Source organism: Elgaria multicarinata, chromosome 12 (genome assembly GCF_023053635.1).
Source record: "Elgaria multicarinata webbii isolate HBS135686 ecotype San Diego chromosome 12, rElgMul1.1.pri, whole genome shotgun sequence".
Lineage (NCBI taxonomy): Eukaryota > Metazoa > Chordata > Lepidosauria > Squamata > Anguidae > Elgaria > Elgaria multicarinata.
The window spans coordinates 10319807-10337406 of record NC_086182.1 but is presented as its reverse complement, the minus strand read 5'-3'; the positions used below and the strand labels follow the sequence as shown (position 1 = coordinate 10337406).

Below are 17600 nucleotides of genomic sequence, written 5' to 3'. Positions count from 1 at the left end.
GACTGGCCCAAAGTCACCCAGTGGGTTTCCATCGCCGAGTGGAGATTAGAACCCGGATCTCCAGACTCCCGGTCCAACACTTTAGCCACGACACCACACTGGTTCTCTGGAGAGTTGCATGCCTATGGGGTTCATGGCAGAGATGTGATTGCAAAGTGCGTGTGTGTGTGTGTGGGGGGTCTTTTTGATTCAAAATCTCTTTAGCCACCGCACTGGACCAGCTCTCTCGCACTCCAGCTGAATTGTGTCTTTGTTCCTTAGCTTGTAATCTTGAGAGCTATGCTAAATAGCTGCCTATTTTCTCTTTAATTCTTTGCATTCCAACATTTCTCTCCTCCTCACTCCCTCACCCGCTTTTTATTAATGTAATTCAGCTTCCAGTCTGGGAGCTGGAAACACTTAAGCAATGTGGCTGAGGGAACTGTTCAAGGACCTCCTCACCCGGCCCCTGACCCGGAAGGAAGTGTTTGCCGTCTTCTTCCGCCTGACCGTTTTTGGGGCTGCCACCTACTTCAGCATAAAGTGGGTATCAGATGCTCTGGACCCTACTCGGAAGCAAAGGATACAGTTAAAGAAAAAGGTATATTCAGGGATCATACCAACAAAGTGGTGTGGGTATAATCAGCAGGCTTTTTCAGCCACCCAGTGCACAAGAGCTGATATCTCACTTTGAGGATCCCTCATAGCATGGCATCAGGCCGCTATTCTGGAGAGCTGCACCAGCCGTTCTCTTCCTGCAGCAACCATGCACCCTAAGTCTTACTCTGAGAGGTCCTCAAGAGTGAAATAAGGTGGGGTGGAGAGAACCACTACGGAAAGCCATGCTGGCTGCTTTCCCACAGCAGGAGAGTGCCCTGCCCAGCATGGCGCCCTGGAGCAGCAGTTCAGTGCATGGGTCTCCTGGAAGTGGTGGGGCACATGGAATCTGCTGCCTGAAACAGCAGATTTACTCCCGCCTCATGGAAGGGCCAGCCCTGGGAGTCATAACTCTCTGATAGAGCCTTGATGCAGAAGGTCTCGGGTTCAACACCCAGCATCTCCCATAAGGGCTCAGGAAAAATCCTGCTGAAAACCACAGAGAGCTGCTGCCAGTCAGTGTTGACAGCATTGGTCTAGATGGATAAATAGATTCAGTATATGGCAACTTCCTATGTCATAGACAGTGAGAAGCATTGGGTATGCTGGTACAAGTCCCAGCTGAACAGGACTGGAGCTTAATGTGTGTGTAGGCGTTTTGAACATGCTACGAGGGGTTCTCGTCACTATCAGAAAGGCAAAGAAGCAGTGGGATATGGAATAAAAATCTAAGCTTGGAAGGCATAGACAGACCAGAATCTGATGGTTGCCTAGGCAAAAAAAAAAAAAAAAAACAGGCTTTGGAACCCTTCTCCAGCATAGCATTCCATCCCACACTTTTTTTTTGGGGTGGGGGGCTTAGTGCATGCACACATGTTTCTTATTTACTTCTGCAAATCTTAGTGTACCCCACAAAATGCTGACTCCTCCCACTTGTTTCTCAGTAGACCTTTTTGGGTTCCATTTCTATCAGCATTCACCGCTTGAATTCGCTATTAGAGGGAAGGATGGTTATGGCCTCTCCCTAAAGCAGCTATGTGGGACGTGTAGCCCTCCAGATGGTGATGGACTGCAACTCCAACTATCCCTCCCAATTAGCTATGATGCATTGGGCTGATTGGAGTTGCAGTCAAACAACATCTGGAGGGCCACATGCTTCCCCCCCCTTTCCTTAAAGAAGATTACTATATTCTGGTCTTTACCAAGCTGAGTATATTGAGCAGCTGTTCCAGAGTGCCAGGCGCAAGTCAGTAAATATAGCCGGTCGGTCATGACAATAGCTGTGTCCTCTGCTAAAGTTCAAGTCTGAATCATGGGCAGGACTGGAACTCTGGTTTTCTTTTTCTGTTGGCAGGCGGAACACTTGATGAAGCAGCTGGGAGTGGAAGCGGTGAAGTTGACGGAGCACGAGATGAACATTGCTGCCCATTTGGTAATTCCAAGGGACATCAAGGTAAGATGGGGAGGCTGCTAGTCCTCTTGACAAAGTGTAGTGCAGGGGTGGGCAAACTACTGCCCCTCAAAAGCCTTTTGCAAGAAGTTTAGATTTCTGGCAAGAGTGATCAGCCCATTGGACGGTGGAGGGGAGAGGGGAAAGGGGTGTCAGAAAGAGAGGTAAAAGGGGTAGTCCTCAGTGGAGGCTAGTGGCTCCAGGGTCAGTGGGGCAGTGAACTCACTCCAGGTTTCAGTCAAAACTCTGGATAGCACCTTTAGATAGCTTCATACCTTGGATAGCTCCTTTAGAGTTCTGACTGAAACATGGAGTGGATTCACCACTCCACCGATGTCGGAGGCACCAGCCTCCATTGGTAGTCCTGCCTACTGTTGGTCTCACCCACCACTGACTTCAGCCCCGCCTACCACCAGTATTCCACACACACACCCCTCCAGATTTCTCCTAAGGGAATGCTGCCCTTGACAGAAAAAGAGCTGCTAGTTAGAATAAAGCCATGAGCAATCTTATCTGATGAAGGGAAACATAGCAGAAAACCAGAATCAGACATTCAAATTTGGAAATGTCTCATTTTATAGCACATCAATGTACATAGTGCTTTACAGAGTAAAGTAAGCACAACAAATAATTGCGGGGAGGAAATACAGATCCCCTACCCCAAGGAGATTACAATTTAAACCAAAATCTGGAATTTGAAATATGCATGTTTTGAATCCAGCTCCTTTTGCCAGATAGCTCAGGGCTCCTTTGCCAACTCTGAAGTCCTCAAAGCGTGTCCTCTCCACAGGTCACTTGGAAGGACATTGCAGGCCTGGATGACATGGTCAGCGAACTCCAGGACACGGTCATCCTGCCATTCCAGCAGAGGCATTTGTTTCAACACTCCAGGCTCTGCCAGCCCCCCAGAGGTATACGCTGGAACAAGGGTCTCACTTCACTCACAAATCACCCTCTCTATTTTTTCAAACTTTGGGAAAGTGCTGTTCTTCATTTTAAAACCTCCACTCATTAGCCAGAGCCTAGATCCCAAAGGAGTAATTATGGTCAGGGTCAGTTCCTTACCTAATGACCACTTCGAAAATTGCTAGATATTTGAGAATGATATTTCTCCCGGTTGGGCAGAACAGCAAGAACAATTCAGAACGTGAAAAAGGAAAGAAAACTTTTACTTCCACTTGGGGCCTTGCTAGACGAGGTCTTAGCGCGCTGTGAGGCCCGGTTTCCCTGCTGTGCGTCCAGATGACGCACAGGGGAATCCGAGGTCAGGCCACGCTGAAACCGCGCTGAAGCCTGAGGCCGGGGCTGTGGAACATCTAGCAGGGTCCGTGGATTTTTGCGGCTACTCGCTTACTCGCGAGTAGCCGGGAAAAGCCACGGACTGGGCACAGTGCTCTTATGAGCGCTGTGCCCATCGGGCCGGGGGGGGGGGGGAGATAGGGGGGAAGGCTGGACCGGTAGGAGAGGGGGATGGCGGAGGGCGACACAGGAGACGGGGACGGAGGGTGGGGAAAGAGTGGGCATGGGGGCATGGGGTGGATCAGGAGCGGCTGGGGGGCTTAATTAAAAAAAAACCACTTACCTTCTCCGGAGTCTTCGGGGCGCACGTGGCCCCTTTAACAACAACAAAAAAAAATGGCCAACGCTGCAGGGCTTCCGGAGTCCCTGCGCGTCGTGCATCTAGGAGGCGGGGCAGCACACGCTAAAGTTAGCGCGCCATCGCCCCACCTCCCTGCCGGCTTATCCGGCATGGTCTAGCAAGGCCCTTGGACTCAGGGCCAGTTTTGTAGTTTGGGGTGGGGGAAGGGAGTCAATTTACAAAATGTAAAAGGCTTCCCTAAAATATTACATGAGGGATTGAAATATATTCTGAAGGTTGAAATACAAACTCAAATTCTTACTTAGTTTGCAGTATGTCCTTGATTACAATGGAAATAGCTATATTTCGACAAGCTTCATTATATCAGAATTAAAGTAAACTTGTCAATTTAAGTTTAAGAAATCCCCCCCCCCACTTCACAAATTAAAAATGCTATAAGTCAGTTTTGGAGATGAGAAGGACAGGGGAAAAACCTGGGATATTGAAGGGGGAAAGATCTTGGGTGGGGGACCCTTTCCAATATTCATGGATTATGGGAGTTGTATTCCTAAACATCTGGAGGGAAACGGGTTGCAGTATTAAAATTGCCATGCTAAAACTACCCAAACCATTTAACCCTTGTATACTACTTGGTATAAGTGCAGTCTATCTGATGTCCACTCCTTTACACTGTCAAGGGCCAACACCCAAGCAGGGCCCCACTGAAAAGAGCCCCATGGATTTGCTCCTCTGCATCACCACTGCAACTTGCTTGTACCCCTGCCTCTTGCTCTGATCCAGACAACAGTGGTGATGAGAAGGAGAAGCAGGAGATGACCCTAACTATTTACTCACTGGCTCTCTGCAAGCAAGCAGTGACCCTGTTCAGTTGACACGCAAAGCCACGGTGCTTAAGCACTTTGAGCTAAACATTATGGCTCAACGTGTTGGGTGAATAATAACTTAGCATGTTGTGTGAACCACTCCTAACCATGGTGGCTACATAACCACAGTTTAAACACGCTCGCTAACCATTTGCTGCAAAAGGGTTAGCGGCCTAACCATGCTTTAGCGTGTTGGCTGAACAGGGCCAGTGGCAGTGATGAGGATGAGGATGAGGCACAAGAGCGGCTGATGACAATGGAGGTGAGAAGGTAGACTCACCAAGAGAGGGGGCCCTGGAGGGCATCTTGACCAAGGGCCCTCCAAAACATGGAGCTAGTACTTCCTTTGGGAGAAAAAAGTAGACTCACCATGAAGCTGTGCTTATGAGTTTCCTTTGTCACCAGGTGTCTTACTTTATGGTCCTCCGGGTTGTGGCAAAACCCTTCTTGCCAAAGCAACAGCCCAGGCTTCAGGATGCAGGTTCATAAACCTGCAAGCATCTACCCTGACCGACAAATGGTATGGAGAGTCTCAGAAGCTCACGGCTGCTGTGTTCTCGTTGGCAACCAAGATCCAACCCTGCATCATTTTCATAGATGAAATAGGTAATTTCTCTCAGATCCAGTCATTAACTTACCCGGCTTTGTCTGTGTCCTGTACCTTGTTAATTCTGAGTGGAAATGTATCAAAAAACCAAATGACCCTGCTTCCAAAACCTAGAGAGATTAGACTACCTCTATCAAAATCAGTAACCCTTATGCTAAGGTATTGACTTAAAATAAGGGCATGAGTTCTGCTTTTTTACTTCAGCTGTTTTATTATTTACAAAAATAGAAGAATACATCTTATAAGAAGTAATATAAATTAGGGTGACCATATGAAAAGGGGGACAGGGCTCCTGTATCTTTAACAGTTGTATTGAAAAGGAAATTTCAGCAGGTGTCATTTGTATATATGGGGAACCTGGTGAAATTTCCTCTTCAACACAACAGTTAAAGCTGCAGGTGTCCTGCCCTCTTTTAAATCTGGTCACAGTATAGCTGCAATATAGCTCCTGCAGCTTTAACTGTTGTGATGAAGAGGAAATTTCACCAGGTGCGACATGCATACAAATGACACCTGATGAAATTCCATTTTCTATGTAACTGTTAAAGATACAGGTGCCCTGTCCTCCTTTTCATATGGCCACCCTATATAAATATTAAAGGCAAGAAATGAATCATTCAGCAAAGACCCATAACGTTCCTCTTTCAAGTCTCATTGGCTTCAAAACTTATAGATTAGCAGTTTGTCTAAAACAGGCAAGTTTTACAATGGTTCCCTTCTCCTTCTCCAAATCTCCTTTTCTTTGCACATGTCTCAGCAGTTATCATGCCCTCAGGGTCTCCTAGCAACTAACATTCTCCCCATCCTGGGAGAAAAGCTTATATTATGACTGCACTTCTTCAGACTTCTCAAGCACCCATTAAGGAAAACACAGCCTTAGTGTCTCCAACTGTGCAAGTAGGCATGCTTGGGTGAAAGAGAGAGAGAGAGAGAGAGAGAGAAGGGGGCAAGTGGAAAAATGCTATTCATGGTTCATTGTGACATCTATCTCACTTCTAGGTAGGCCAGCTTCCACGTTTAGGAACATGATTATCAACCATATTAAATGAAATTGATGTAGCCATGACAGCTGTCTACTCTGAATTGTAATTTTCCCTCCTCCTTTTGAATCCTTCCTTGATATTTTTCTACTTTCAAATTTCCACCCAATTCCTTTCTTGAACATACGAATAAGAAGACCTGCCGCATGGGGTCAGACCAAAGATCTATCTAATCCGGTATTCTTTTTCTTCCAATGACCACCAGCCAAGTGCCTCTAGGAGTGCCTAACACTGTGTGAAATGCATCTAGTCTACAAAAACGTGTGCCATAATACAGGTGTTAGTCTTTAAGATAGCACAAAGCTCTTTGGGTTTTTTTGGTTTTTTTTTGCTGCAACAGACTAAGGGTGCAATCCTTTCGATTGTGCCTTTGGTGACTGGAAAGCCCTGAACTTGGAGGCATCCGATCATCCAGTGCAGATCAGGAGGAGGAGTCAAGGTGATCTTCCTGTACTCCCAACCTGCATTTTTTACTAAAACAGGCTTTTTAGCCCTCCTACCCAGATGCTTTGGAGGAGGAGAGATGGAGGCTGGAAGAGGCTCAACATAGCTCATATCCTGGCCTCTCCGTTCTCCTCCTCTCTCTGCCCACCAAAATGTCCCCTTTTCCTCTCTCCAATGTCACTTTTCCAACCTCGGAGGGCAGCCAACACTGTTCTTTCCATGCTGGCTGCAAGGCGGTTAGGGAGGGGGGGTCAGTTCTTTGAGCCCCCCTTCTGAGTTCAGAGTGCTGTCTCTGACCTTGGGGGGAGGAATCTCTAATATCCTATGGACCCTCAGACAATGTCTATGGGGCATAGGATTGCTCCCTAATGCTGCAATCCTAAATCCACTTTCCTGGGAGCAAGTCCCACTGAACTCAGTAGGAATTACTTTTGAGTAATTGAGTAAAGAACCCCTTTCCCCCTTCATATGTTTTAATGTGATTTTAGGTTGTAAGCCTCTAGGCAGGGTATCACTGTTTTATTTGTATATTTTGTACAGCACCAAGTACATTGTTCGTGCTATATAAATAAATAAATAAATAAATAAATAAATAAATAGTAAGAGTAGGCATCAGTGTAGAAGATTGTGCTGAAACATGGCCACCTCTCTGGAAGTGTGAAGGTGACGCCCTTCCGTTGTATGTGTCTACAGTGTCCAATTTTCAGACTCTGAGCTCCATCACATGTATTTTTTCTCCCTGGTTTGCCTCCACATTTTTTTTACCTCCATTTAATAAGTGCGGCAAGCATTCCTCCCTTTCATGATTTTCGCTATACTGGTGAACTCTCTTTTCACTTGTTTGCTCTCCCGCTGCTACTGCACCTGCCCCATCCTACCCCTTCTGCTTCCACCTCCAGTTCACTGGTTCTTGTCATTGATGGACATTGAGATGGAGGTGGCAGCCTTCCCCCTCGCTCATTGGAATTAACCAAAATGCTTACAGCTCCCTCATTTTTAAAGATAGAGATGAAACTTGGGACCCCAAGAGCTCTTAAGCAAGGATTTAGGGATGCCAAATTTGAATCAGATCGGTTCATCCCTTGATTTTTTAGGAAATTTTAGGAAAATTTTTTCCTCCTTAAGCCATTGTGGTGATAGTCCACCAATGCAAAATTCCATCTGTTTGCACTTGTGGAGGTTCGGTTTTCCTTTACTTTGATAATGGGCAGCTGTGTACCTCCAGTTCATAAAATAGAGACCTCCTGGGTCCTCAGATCTCTATTTTATGAACTGGAGATGTTCACAGTAATTGTTCAGTGTGTCATAAACAGTTGTCACTTACAATATTTTTTTCAGGTATCATTGGTACCTTTTGATTCTTTTGTTCTGGTTAAGTGACCTCTCTCTTTGTCAGCTAATGGAGAATGGCAGCAGAATCCCAGGCTCTTTTGTGGAACTAGTGCTTTTCTCTCTTCTGTCAGATGCCTTCCTGAGGAACCGCTCTGAAGCTGACCATGAAGCTACTGCCATGATGAAAGCGGAGTTCATGAGCCTTTGGGATGGACTGGAGACCGGGCCCAATTGCCAGGTACCACCTAGCAGGAAACACTGGCTCAGTTAATGCAAAGCCAGCCAGGACCAGTGTCAAGGGCAGGACATCTCTGGGCCACCCGCTGAGGGCCCACCCCCCAGCAGAGGCCCACTGACGAGAGCCCCCTGGATCTGCTCCTCCTCTTCCCCACTGCAAAGTGCTTGTTCGCCTGATCCTCACTCTGGCCCAGAGAATGGTGGTGGTGAGGAGGAGAAGCAGGAGATGCCGCTGCCTACGTACTCACAGGCTCTCCACATGTCAAGCAAGCAAGTGGAAGCAATGATGAGGAAAAGGATGAGCAGCAGCACCTGGTGATACAGGCAGCAAGAAGGTGGAGCATTGAGGGAGAGGGGAGACCATTGACTCTTGCCCAAGGACACTCAAAAACCCGGAGCTGACATTGCATCTTCCCTTTTTAACTCAACATATCAATAGAGCAATCCTCTCTGTGTGTGCCTAACTCGAACACAGAGGCTCCAAAAACTCCAAAGCTCTGTCCAGCAGGACGGAAGGAGCGGAGCAGCAGTACTTGTCTTTTCTTTTCTTGTTCCAGGTTGTTGTTGTTTTAATTTGCTATGATTTCCCTCCCATTGGAACCAGTTGGTGAGATAGTGGGCCCGTTCAGAAGACACCTTAAACCATGGCTTTAACCATGGTGGTTAAGCCAGAAAGCTAGGCCATGTTCAGAAGACACCTTAAACCATGGCTGTAACCACAGCGAATAAGGCTTTTTGTTTTATTCACCATGGTTTAAGCCATGGTTTAAGGTGTCTTCTGAACACAGCCTGGCTTTCTGGCTTAACCACCATGGTTAAAGCCATGGTTTAAGGTGTCTTCTGAACGGGGTCACTATGTACACCAACTCCAGAGCTGGTGTACATTTCCCTCCCCATCCATCCCATGTGGGGTGTGTACGTTTTCCTCTACAGACATCAGAGCTCCAATGGGGCTGTGGAGGTTCCCATCGGGGGTGGCAAGGAACATCCGATGATGGATCTTCCCCTACGAGGGTAGACCTCTCCTTGTCCTTAGAGGGGGAGATCCTAACTATCCAATGGCCCCTTGGACACCCCCCCCCCCGTGAGGAGCATAGGATTGCGACTGAATATTACGATCTTATACATTTATTTATTTATTAAATTTATATACCACCCCATAGCCTAAGCTCAAAGTTTAAAAACAGTGAACATTAAAAAGTATACAAAATTTAAAACCATCAAAAATATATTTAAAAAGTATAAACAACAATATCCATTTAAACAACAACAGTTCAGGGGTCCATTAAAAACAAACAAACTTAGCATATGTTGTTAAATGCTGTTAAATGCCTGGGAGAAGAGAAAGGTCTTGACCTGGCACCGAAAAGATAATAATGTTGGCGCCAGGTGAGCCTCATCGGGGAGATCATTCCATAATTGGGGGGCCACCACTGAAAAGGCCCTCTCCCTTGTTGCCATCCTCTGAGCTTCCCTCGGAGTAGGCACTCGGAGGAGGACCTTAGATGTTGAGCGCATTTGTAGTCAAAAGTAAGTCCCGCTGCATTAAATGGGTCTCACTCCCAAGAAAGTAGGTATAAGATTGTAACCTAAGTGACCAATTTTAATTGGCCAAAACAAATTTAGATATTATTTGCAAGTACTTATACAAAGTGCAGATGACAAGTACCATCTTAGAGAGGCATTCTCAGAGAGGAGGGAATCCCTCTTCTTTTAAGTATTATTAGAAAATAAAGATAACATCCATATATTATATTTACTCATCTTAAAATAATGATACTTTACACATTTATCTTGCATCCAATTTAAATAATCAAACCAACTTCAGCAAATAACCAGAACATCCAAATTAATTTTAGAACATGTAAATTAAGAAGTAAAAAACTATTAATCCATAAACTTAGGATCTAATGTAATAATTTGATGGAAATGTATATTTAATTAAAGGAAAGATTAAAATTTTCATTATATCTTATAGATTTGTCCCTGCTTGTAGAATGCATCTGCTAAGAGAATACCTGCTACACAACTGAATCATCTAAAAATAACTGCTATGAGCTCCATTTATTTGGTAGAAAGGCAGGTTACAAATAAAATAAATAAATACATGTTTCCTTTTAAAAAAAACGTTAAAAAAATAAAATCATAATAAAAATTAAGAAAATAATTTTCTTTTAAAATTCATATGCAGACTTACCGGGTCAACTAAAAAGATTAATCAACCATTGTGGTCCACTTTTGTTGCATTTCAGGTAATGGTGCTAGGAGCAACCAATAGGCCCCAAGATGTGGATCCAGCCATCTTGAGAAGGATGCCCACTACCTTCCAGATTGGCCTACCTGTAAGCAAACCTAACTTTTCTTTCCACCCTAGTTGACACACCTAGTCTATGTCCATCTCCACTATTGCACAGTAAGACCTCTAATACTGAGTTTGAAAGGCCCAGTCTCAGCCCAAAACAGTTTCTTCTACATTTTATGGGAAGGGGACCTAAGAAGCCAAGGAAATAATTGCAGAACAGCCGGAAAATAAATATATTAAGTTCATAAGAAGAGCTGTGTTGGATCTAGCCCATCTAGCCTAGCATTCTTGTGACACAATGGCCAACCAGAGGCCCACCGACTATAGCTGGGCTAGGTGGACCTTTAGTGTTTAATCCAGTAAGGTAATTCTTATAGTTGTAGAACAACTGCTGATTGTGATATCACTGCAGAGATCAAGCAATAACTGCAGCGGATACAAAAAAACCCAGATAAATCATGAAATCCATTTGAACCTGAATCAGGCAAGGACTATGGTCAGGTCTCTTGGGGGAATACGTGAAGCTTTTTCAGTTGTGGCACAAGATTTATGGAATTCACATCCCAGGGAACTTCTCACTGCACCAGCTTGCAGGCTTTTGGAAACTGTGCAAAATCTTTTTAAGAACTTAAGAGCCATGCTGGAGATCAGGCCAAGGATCCATCTGGTCCAGCATTCTGTTAACACAGTGGCCGACCAGATGTCTACAGGAAATCAACAAGCAGGAGATGAGTGCAGCAGCACCCTCCTGCTCATGCAACTGGTATACATCGTCTTACTGCCTCTGATACCGGAGGTGTTTTTATTATGTCTTCAGGGATTTAAAATGCTATTTGTTGTGTTATGTGTATGCCTTTTTATGTTGAATCAGATTTAATAAACTGTGAACAGCCTTGGCAAACTGTGAACAGCCTTGTAGTAGTTAAATGTAACTACTACATTTAACATTTCCCTTGAGATATTTTGAAGTAATTGTTTGAGCTTTAGTAAAATAACCTATTGCATGAAATTCTGTGGCTTTTGAAAAATGAATGGGTGATCACATTGATCATGAATTGCCTCCTGGCTAGCGTTCTGAAACGTTAAGGCTCAAATGTTGGAAGTCAGGCAATTAAAGATGTGCATAGCTGCCCTGGGAGTATAACTGAAGGACAGGGCATATGTTCTTCAAATAAATAACATATATTTCAATTAACATGAATTCTTAGTACTTCCACTGGAATATAGAACAGCGCTACAAAATCTCTCTTGGGCTGCAGTCCTAAACTTGTGAGATCTTATGTTGTTGTTGCTGTTGTTTTACTGGAAGCCGAAGGTCCACTAACTAGAACCAGGTACAAAATAGTGGCTGGTTGTGGGTGGGGAGGAACTAGGTACAAAATGTTGCTTAAAGGAGTGGGGAAAATTTACTCCAATTCATAAGACCATAACCTAAGAAGAGCCCTGCTGGATCAGACCAAGGGTCCATCTAGTCCAGCACTCGGTTCACACAGTGACCAACCAGCTGTTGACCAGGAACCCATGAGCAGGACAGCACCATCCTGCCCAATGTTCCCCAGAAACTGGTGTATCTAAGCTTACTGCCTCCGATACTGGAAGTATTATGAGCCATAGACTGGGATGGCCTACATAGACAAGACTATATATGAGTTCCTCATAGATCAGGCATTCTAAAATTGGCCAGCTGCACACAAATCTGCTCAAACACAACTACTTCATCACGTGAGGAACACTGAGGCTGGACAAGAAGAGAGCCAGTGTGGTGTAGTAGCTAGAGTCAGGAGTTGGAGGACCTGAATTCTAGCACCCACTCGGCCATGGAAACTCATTGGATGACTTTGAGCCAGTCACAGACTCTCAGCTCAATCTACTTAACAGAGTTGTTGTTTTGAGTATAAAATGGAGAGAAGGAATATGTATGCAGCCTTGGGTTCCTTAAGGAGAAGCCAGATGTAAATGTAATCAATAAATAAAATTAAGTAAGTGATTTACACAAGGCAGGAAATTCCTTTTGCCCTGTTCCAATAGAACAGTTCCAATTCCTTTTGCCCTGTTCTTACTATCATAGTTTTGCATGTATATACCACCTTCTCCCCACCCCTATAACAGAACTCAAGGTAGTCTACATATGGTTCTCATCCAGTCTTCCATCCAGGCACTGTCCAGATCCAGGCCTGCTTAGTTTCAGTAAGGTAACAGTAGCATGTGCTCTCAGCTGTTCTCTCAGCCTTCAGTTCTAAGTATTCCACAGTTCCATTCTCTGTTCTTTCTTCTGGTAGACACAAAGGCAACGGCAGGATATTCTGAAGCTCATTCTTGCCGGAGAAAACGTGAGTCTCCCTCTTTCTTCCACCACACTCTCTCCTTCCATATTGTTTTTCAGTTGCAGCCTGATTAGGGGAAAGGCTGCAGCTCAGTGGTCTGCTTTGCCTACAGAAGGTCCCGGGTTCAATCCCTGGCATCTCCAGGTAGCACTGGGAAAGACCCCTGCCTGAAACCTGGGCACAGCTGCTGCCAGTCAGTGTAAAATTAACTCACTCACTCTATATCAGGGATGGGCATGTTGTGGCCCTCCAGATGGTTTGGCCTACAAATCCCATGATACCTCACTGTTGGCTATAACATCTTGAAGGCCACTATTTGCTCATCACTGGTTTAGAAAATATTGGACGAGACGGATGAATGGACTGACTGAGTGTAATGCAGCTTCCTATAGCCCTAGGACAGACATCAAATCTGGTTCATTTAAATAACACTTTTTCTACCATTAGTACACTCCAAGCAGGTTCATTGCAGCTATAAAAAAACAGTTATTTCGCATAAAAACGAACAATCAAAATAATTTCATTACTCAGTACAAGAATACTTAATTCTTAACAACAGTTCGTTATACTAGAACACACAACAACCATAGTAGCAATGCTGTGTAGGGTGGCCATGTGTCTTTTACAGAAGACAGTCCTCTGTTTGAGGGGATGTCAGAGGACAATCCTCTATTTGAAGGGTTGTCGAGTCTCACGTCCACCTTAGAGATCAAGAACCCTAAGAAGGAGGAGCAGGACCCTTGCATTTTCTGATTTACCATTAGCACCTGGACAGCAGACTGAGGAGGCACATTGTCCACCCAGCCGCTATCTTCCTCACTGCAGTGAGATGCGCTGTATTTTTAACGTAAATTATAGTATTTATTTCTAAATTTGCATCTTTACATATAAACTAGCCTATGCACATTTTATGCAAAACTGTGACCCCCCTTTTGGCTTCTTTTTTGGCGATACATAAGCGGCCACCCTCTACGTCAGAGGCAGGGCTCAGAGGCATTGGGGCAAAAGGAGAGGGTGGCCGCTGTCAAGTTTTCAAATGTTGTACCTCTTTCAGAATGGGGTCCTTGGAAGAAAAAGAAACAGTTGTGTTGGCCCAGGTGCTCCTTCCTGCATCTGCTGCTGCTGGAGGGCACTGGATCACTCAGCTGGGAGGAGGTGGCAGCTGGATTGCCTGGACAGGAGTCACCCTGGGGTGGAGGGCACCCTACCCAGGCTCTCTCAAGAGTGACATTGCTCCCAATAGCAAGTCACAATGGATTCATCCGAAAGAGTGAAAATCACCAGCAAGGGAGATATCCTGTGTTTAAGAGGAACATCCAAGTGGACTGGAAGAAGTGGGGAACACAGCAGTAGCCAAAGTAAATGATATAGTTGAAGGGTCAGTGTTCTATAAACATATACTGATTTCAAATCAGATTTAAAAGGTCTTAGAATCATAGAATAGTAGAGTTGGAAGGGACCCATAAGGCCATCGAGTCCAATCCCTGGCTCAATGCAAGAATCCACCTTAAAGCATACTTGACAGATGGCTGTCCAGCTGCCTCTTGAATACCTCTAGTGTGGGAGAGGTAACTGGTTCCATTGTCATACTGCTCTAATGGTCAGGAAGTTTTTCCTGCTGTCCAGCCGGCATCTGGCTTCCTGTCACTTGAGCCCCTTATTCCATGTCCTGCATTCTGGGATGAGTTCCTGGGCCTCCTCTGTGTGACAAACGTTCAAGTAGTTGAAGAGTACCATCAAGACTCCCCTCAATCTTCTCTTCTCAAGGCTAAACATGCCCAGTTCTTTCCGTCTCTCCTCATAGGTCATGGCTTCCCCAAAGATTCCTAGGAATTTTAACTTGGGGATGCCAATCATTCTCTGTAATAAATCCCAAGCTCTCCACTGCACCCCTACCCCACCCACAGTTCCCAAGGCTGACTGCAGAGGGAATGACTATTTCATTATGTTGAGTCTGGCATACAGAATCAATGCCCTGTCCACACTGCCTTGCAGTCTATATTTGCCAACGGCACAAAGTTTTAGCTGGAGGAGGAAGGGGCAACCACCAAATCATCATCACTGGAGCAAGAGCCTACTGTGAGCTTTTGCAAAGATTCAACTCCTCCCCACCCACCCCATCCATACATGCATAATCAGCATCAGAATAGGGAAGCTACAGGCAGGTAGATCTAAGGCTGCGCGGCCTCCAGTAGACCTATAGATCAGCCCAAGGAGCATGTGTAACCTTGCCTCTTTAACCCCGGGGGGATGGGGACTTTTGCCTTTGGAACAGATGAGTAATGCTGTGATCCTGAAGGAGTTGGCTGAGAAAACAACCGGTTACTCAGGCAGTGATCTGCGGGAATTGTGCCGGGACGCTGCTCTGTATCGTGTGCGTGATTACGTCCGAAAGCAACAAATGAAGCAGATTGCCTGCATGCTCCATGACGGAGACAGCGATGAGGAAAGGTGAGGCTTCGCTCATCTCCCATTGCTCCCAACTTCTCCCGGTCCTTCTCCCAGACGTTGCTAGGTTCAGATGACTTGGCACCTCCGCTGATTTGCAGAAGTACAAAATAATGGGTCAGACACTCAGCTCTCTGAACTAAATCCATAAATCTAAGGAAGTTTGTCTGTGCAGTGGAGCACTTTGATGGAGCAGGGCTAAATTGCAGGACTCAATCAAAAGGGGACTTCTAAAACTCATTTATGAAAACTGGTTTAGGGCTCCTTTTGGTGTTACCTTTAGCAACATGGGCAGGGTTGCTAATAGCTGCTTTCTACACCACTTAGAAATAGTGGAAATCTGAGGTTACATGGGAAAAGCTCATGCAATTGTTCCTTCCCATCTCCATGCTAGGTCACCCTGGATTATTATTATTATTATTATTATTATTATTATTATTATTATTATTATTATTTATTTATATAGCACCATCAATGTACATGGTGCTGTACAGATAACACAGTAAATAGCAAGACCCTGCCGCATAGGCTTACAATCTAATAAAGTTGTAGTAAACAATGAGGAGGGAAAGAGAATGCAAACAGGCACAGGGAAGTGTAAATAGGCACCGGGTGGGGTGAAGCTAACAGTATAGAGTCAGAACAAACTCAATATTTAAAAGCAATAGGGAAAAGAAAAGTTTTTAGCTGAGTTTTAAAAGCTGTGATTGAGTTGGTAGTTCTCAAGTGTTCTGGAAGAGCATTCCAGGCGTAAGGGGCAGCAGAAGAAAAAGGACGAAGCCGAGTAAGGGAAGTGGAGGTCCTTGGGCAGGCGAGAAGCATGGCATCAGAGGAGCGGAGGGCACGAGCAGGGTAATAGTGTGAGATGAGAGAGGAGAGATAGGCAGGAGCTAGACCGTGAAAAGCTTTGAAGGTCAACAGGAGAAGTTTATATTGGATTCTGGAGTGAATTGGAAGCCAATGAAGAGATTTCAGAAGTGGAGTGACATGGTCAGAGCGGCGGGCCAAGAAGATGATCTTAGCAGCAGAGTGGTGGACAGAGACCAGCGGACTGATGTGAGACGAAGGAAGGCCAGAGAGGCAGCATGCTTGCTTGCTCCCAGGTGCTCACAAACAACCCATGGGTTGTTAACTATGAGTTGTTTGATTGTCCAAACCAGGTCAGTGAGCAGCAGCCTAGAAACAGATGAATTGCTCTCTGTGGGAAAGGTGCCACTGAGCTCAGAATCATGGAAGCTGCCTTATACTGCACTAGACTATTGGCCCAGGTAGCTCTGTGGTGTTTATATTGATCAGAAGCAGCTCTGCAGAGTTTTAGACAGGGTCTTTCATGAGCGGGGACTGAACCGGGGATCTTTTGCTCGCCAAGCACATGCTCTGTTGAGCTACAGCCCTTCCCAATGTTATTACACAGTGCAGCGGGAGCCATGCTATGGGGCATAGGGATGAAGAACCTCCAGCCCTGTGGGAGGATTCCCCCAGAAGGTGACAAGCCGTTTTCTCTGGTAGTTGCCTAGCTTTGTTTTGCCCACTTCCCCCCACAGTCTCAAACACCTCTCCTAAGGGTTAGTTACTGCCAGTAAGAGCTTTAAGCTAAAATATGCTGGTATTTTTGCTATCTTTGGCCCTGCCCCCTTTTCCCCTTGGCTCCACCCACCACTGGAATGCATTCCAAAATGGAATTCAGTGCTCAGGCTGAAAGAAGTCCTGCACACCTCCCATAGCATCTCCACGCCCAACCCATCACATGCAACGTAAGCGTTTATCGTCACTAACTAGAAAATTGTTTAAATTAAGTTCATTTTTATCTTGGTTTTTATTACTGTTGGCTGACTTGAGCACCATTTTGTGTGTGTGGAAATGTGGGGTATAAATAAAAATAACTAATTCAGAGCAATGCTGATTCAGACCAAGCAGTGTGGGTGCACTGTTGCAGACCAGCTGCCTGTGGAAAGCCCACAGGTAGGACATGAGTGCAAATAGCACCTTCCCACTCTTATTCTCCAGTAACTGGTATACATAGGCATACTGCCTCTGATACATAGCCATCACAACAGGTAGCTATTGAGAACTTTATCCACCATGAATTTGTCTAATCCCCTTTTAAAGCCATCCCAATTGGTGGCCATCACTACATCTTATGGTAGCAAAGTTCATAGTTTAACTAAAGGGACTAAAGCGCAGATAGGCAGTTGGCATAATTCAAACAGCAGTCCATGATCCCGTTTCATTCATTTATTTTGTTTCCAGTGCCCTGGAAGCGGATAGGTTGCGACCACTTACTCAGCTTGACCTGTTGTTTGCTCTAGAGAAGATGAAGGAGTCCAAGGGAGCCTCAACTGCCATGCCAGCACTGAAGGAGCCAGCTTTGGACTGA

At 45.3% G+C, this 17600-nt stretch overlaps 1 protein-coding gene across 1 annotated transcript; it reads left to right on the top strand.

Moving 5' to 3' along the window:
- The first annotated feature begins 406 nt into the window (after positions 1-406).
- On the top strand, positions 407-17600 carry LOC134407594 (outer mitochondrial transmembrane helix translocase-like). The gene is made up of 9 exons (XM_063139464.1): positions 407-580; positions 1931-2029; positions 2817-2937; positions 4895-5095; positions 8044-8150; positions 10402-10491; positions 12731-12781; positions 15051-15226; positions 17474-17600. Exons 1-9 carry the CDS (start codon positions 407-409, stop codon positions 17598-17600), a joined length of 1146 nt encoding a protein of 381 aa, XP_062995534.1.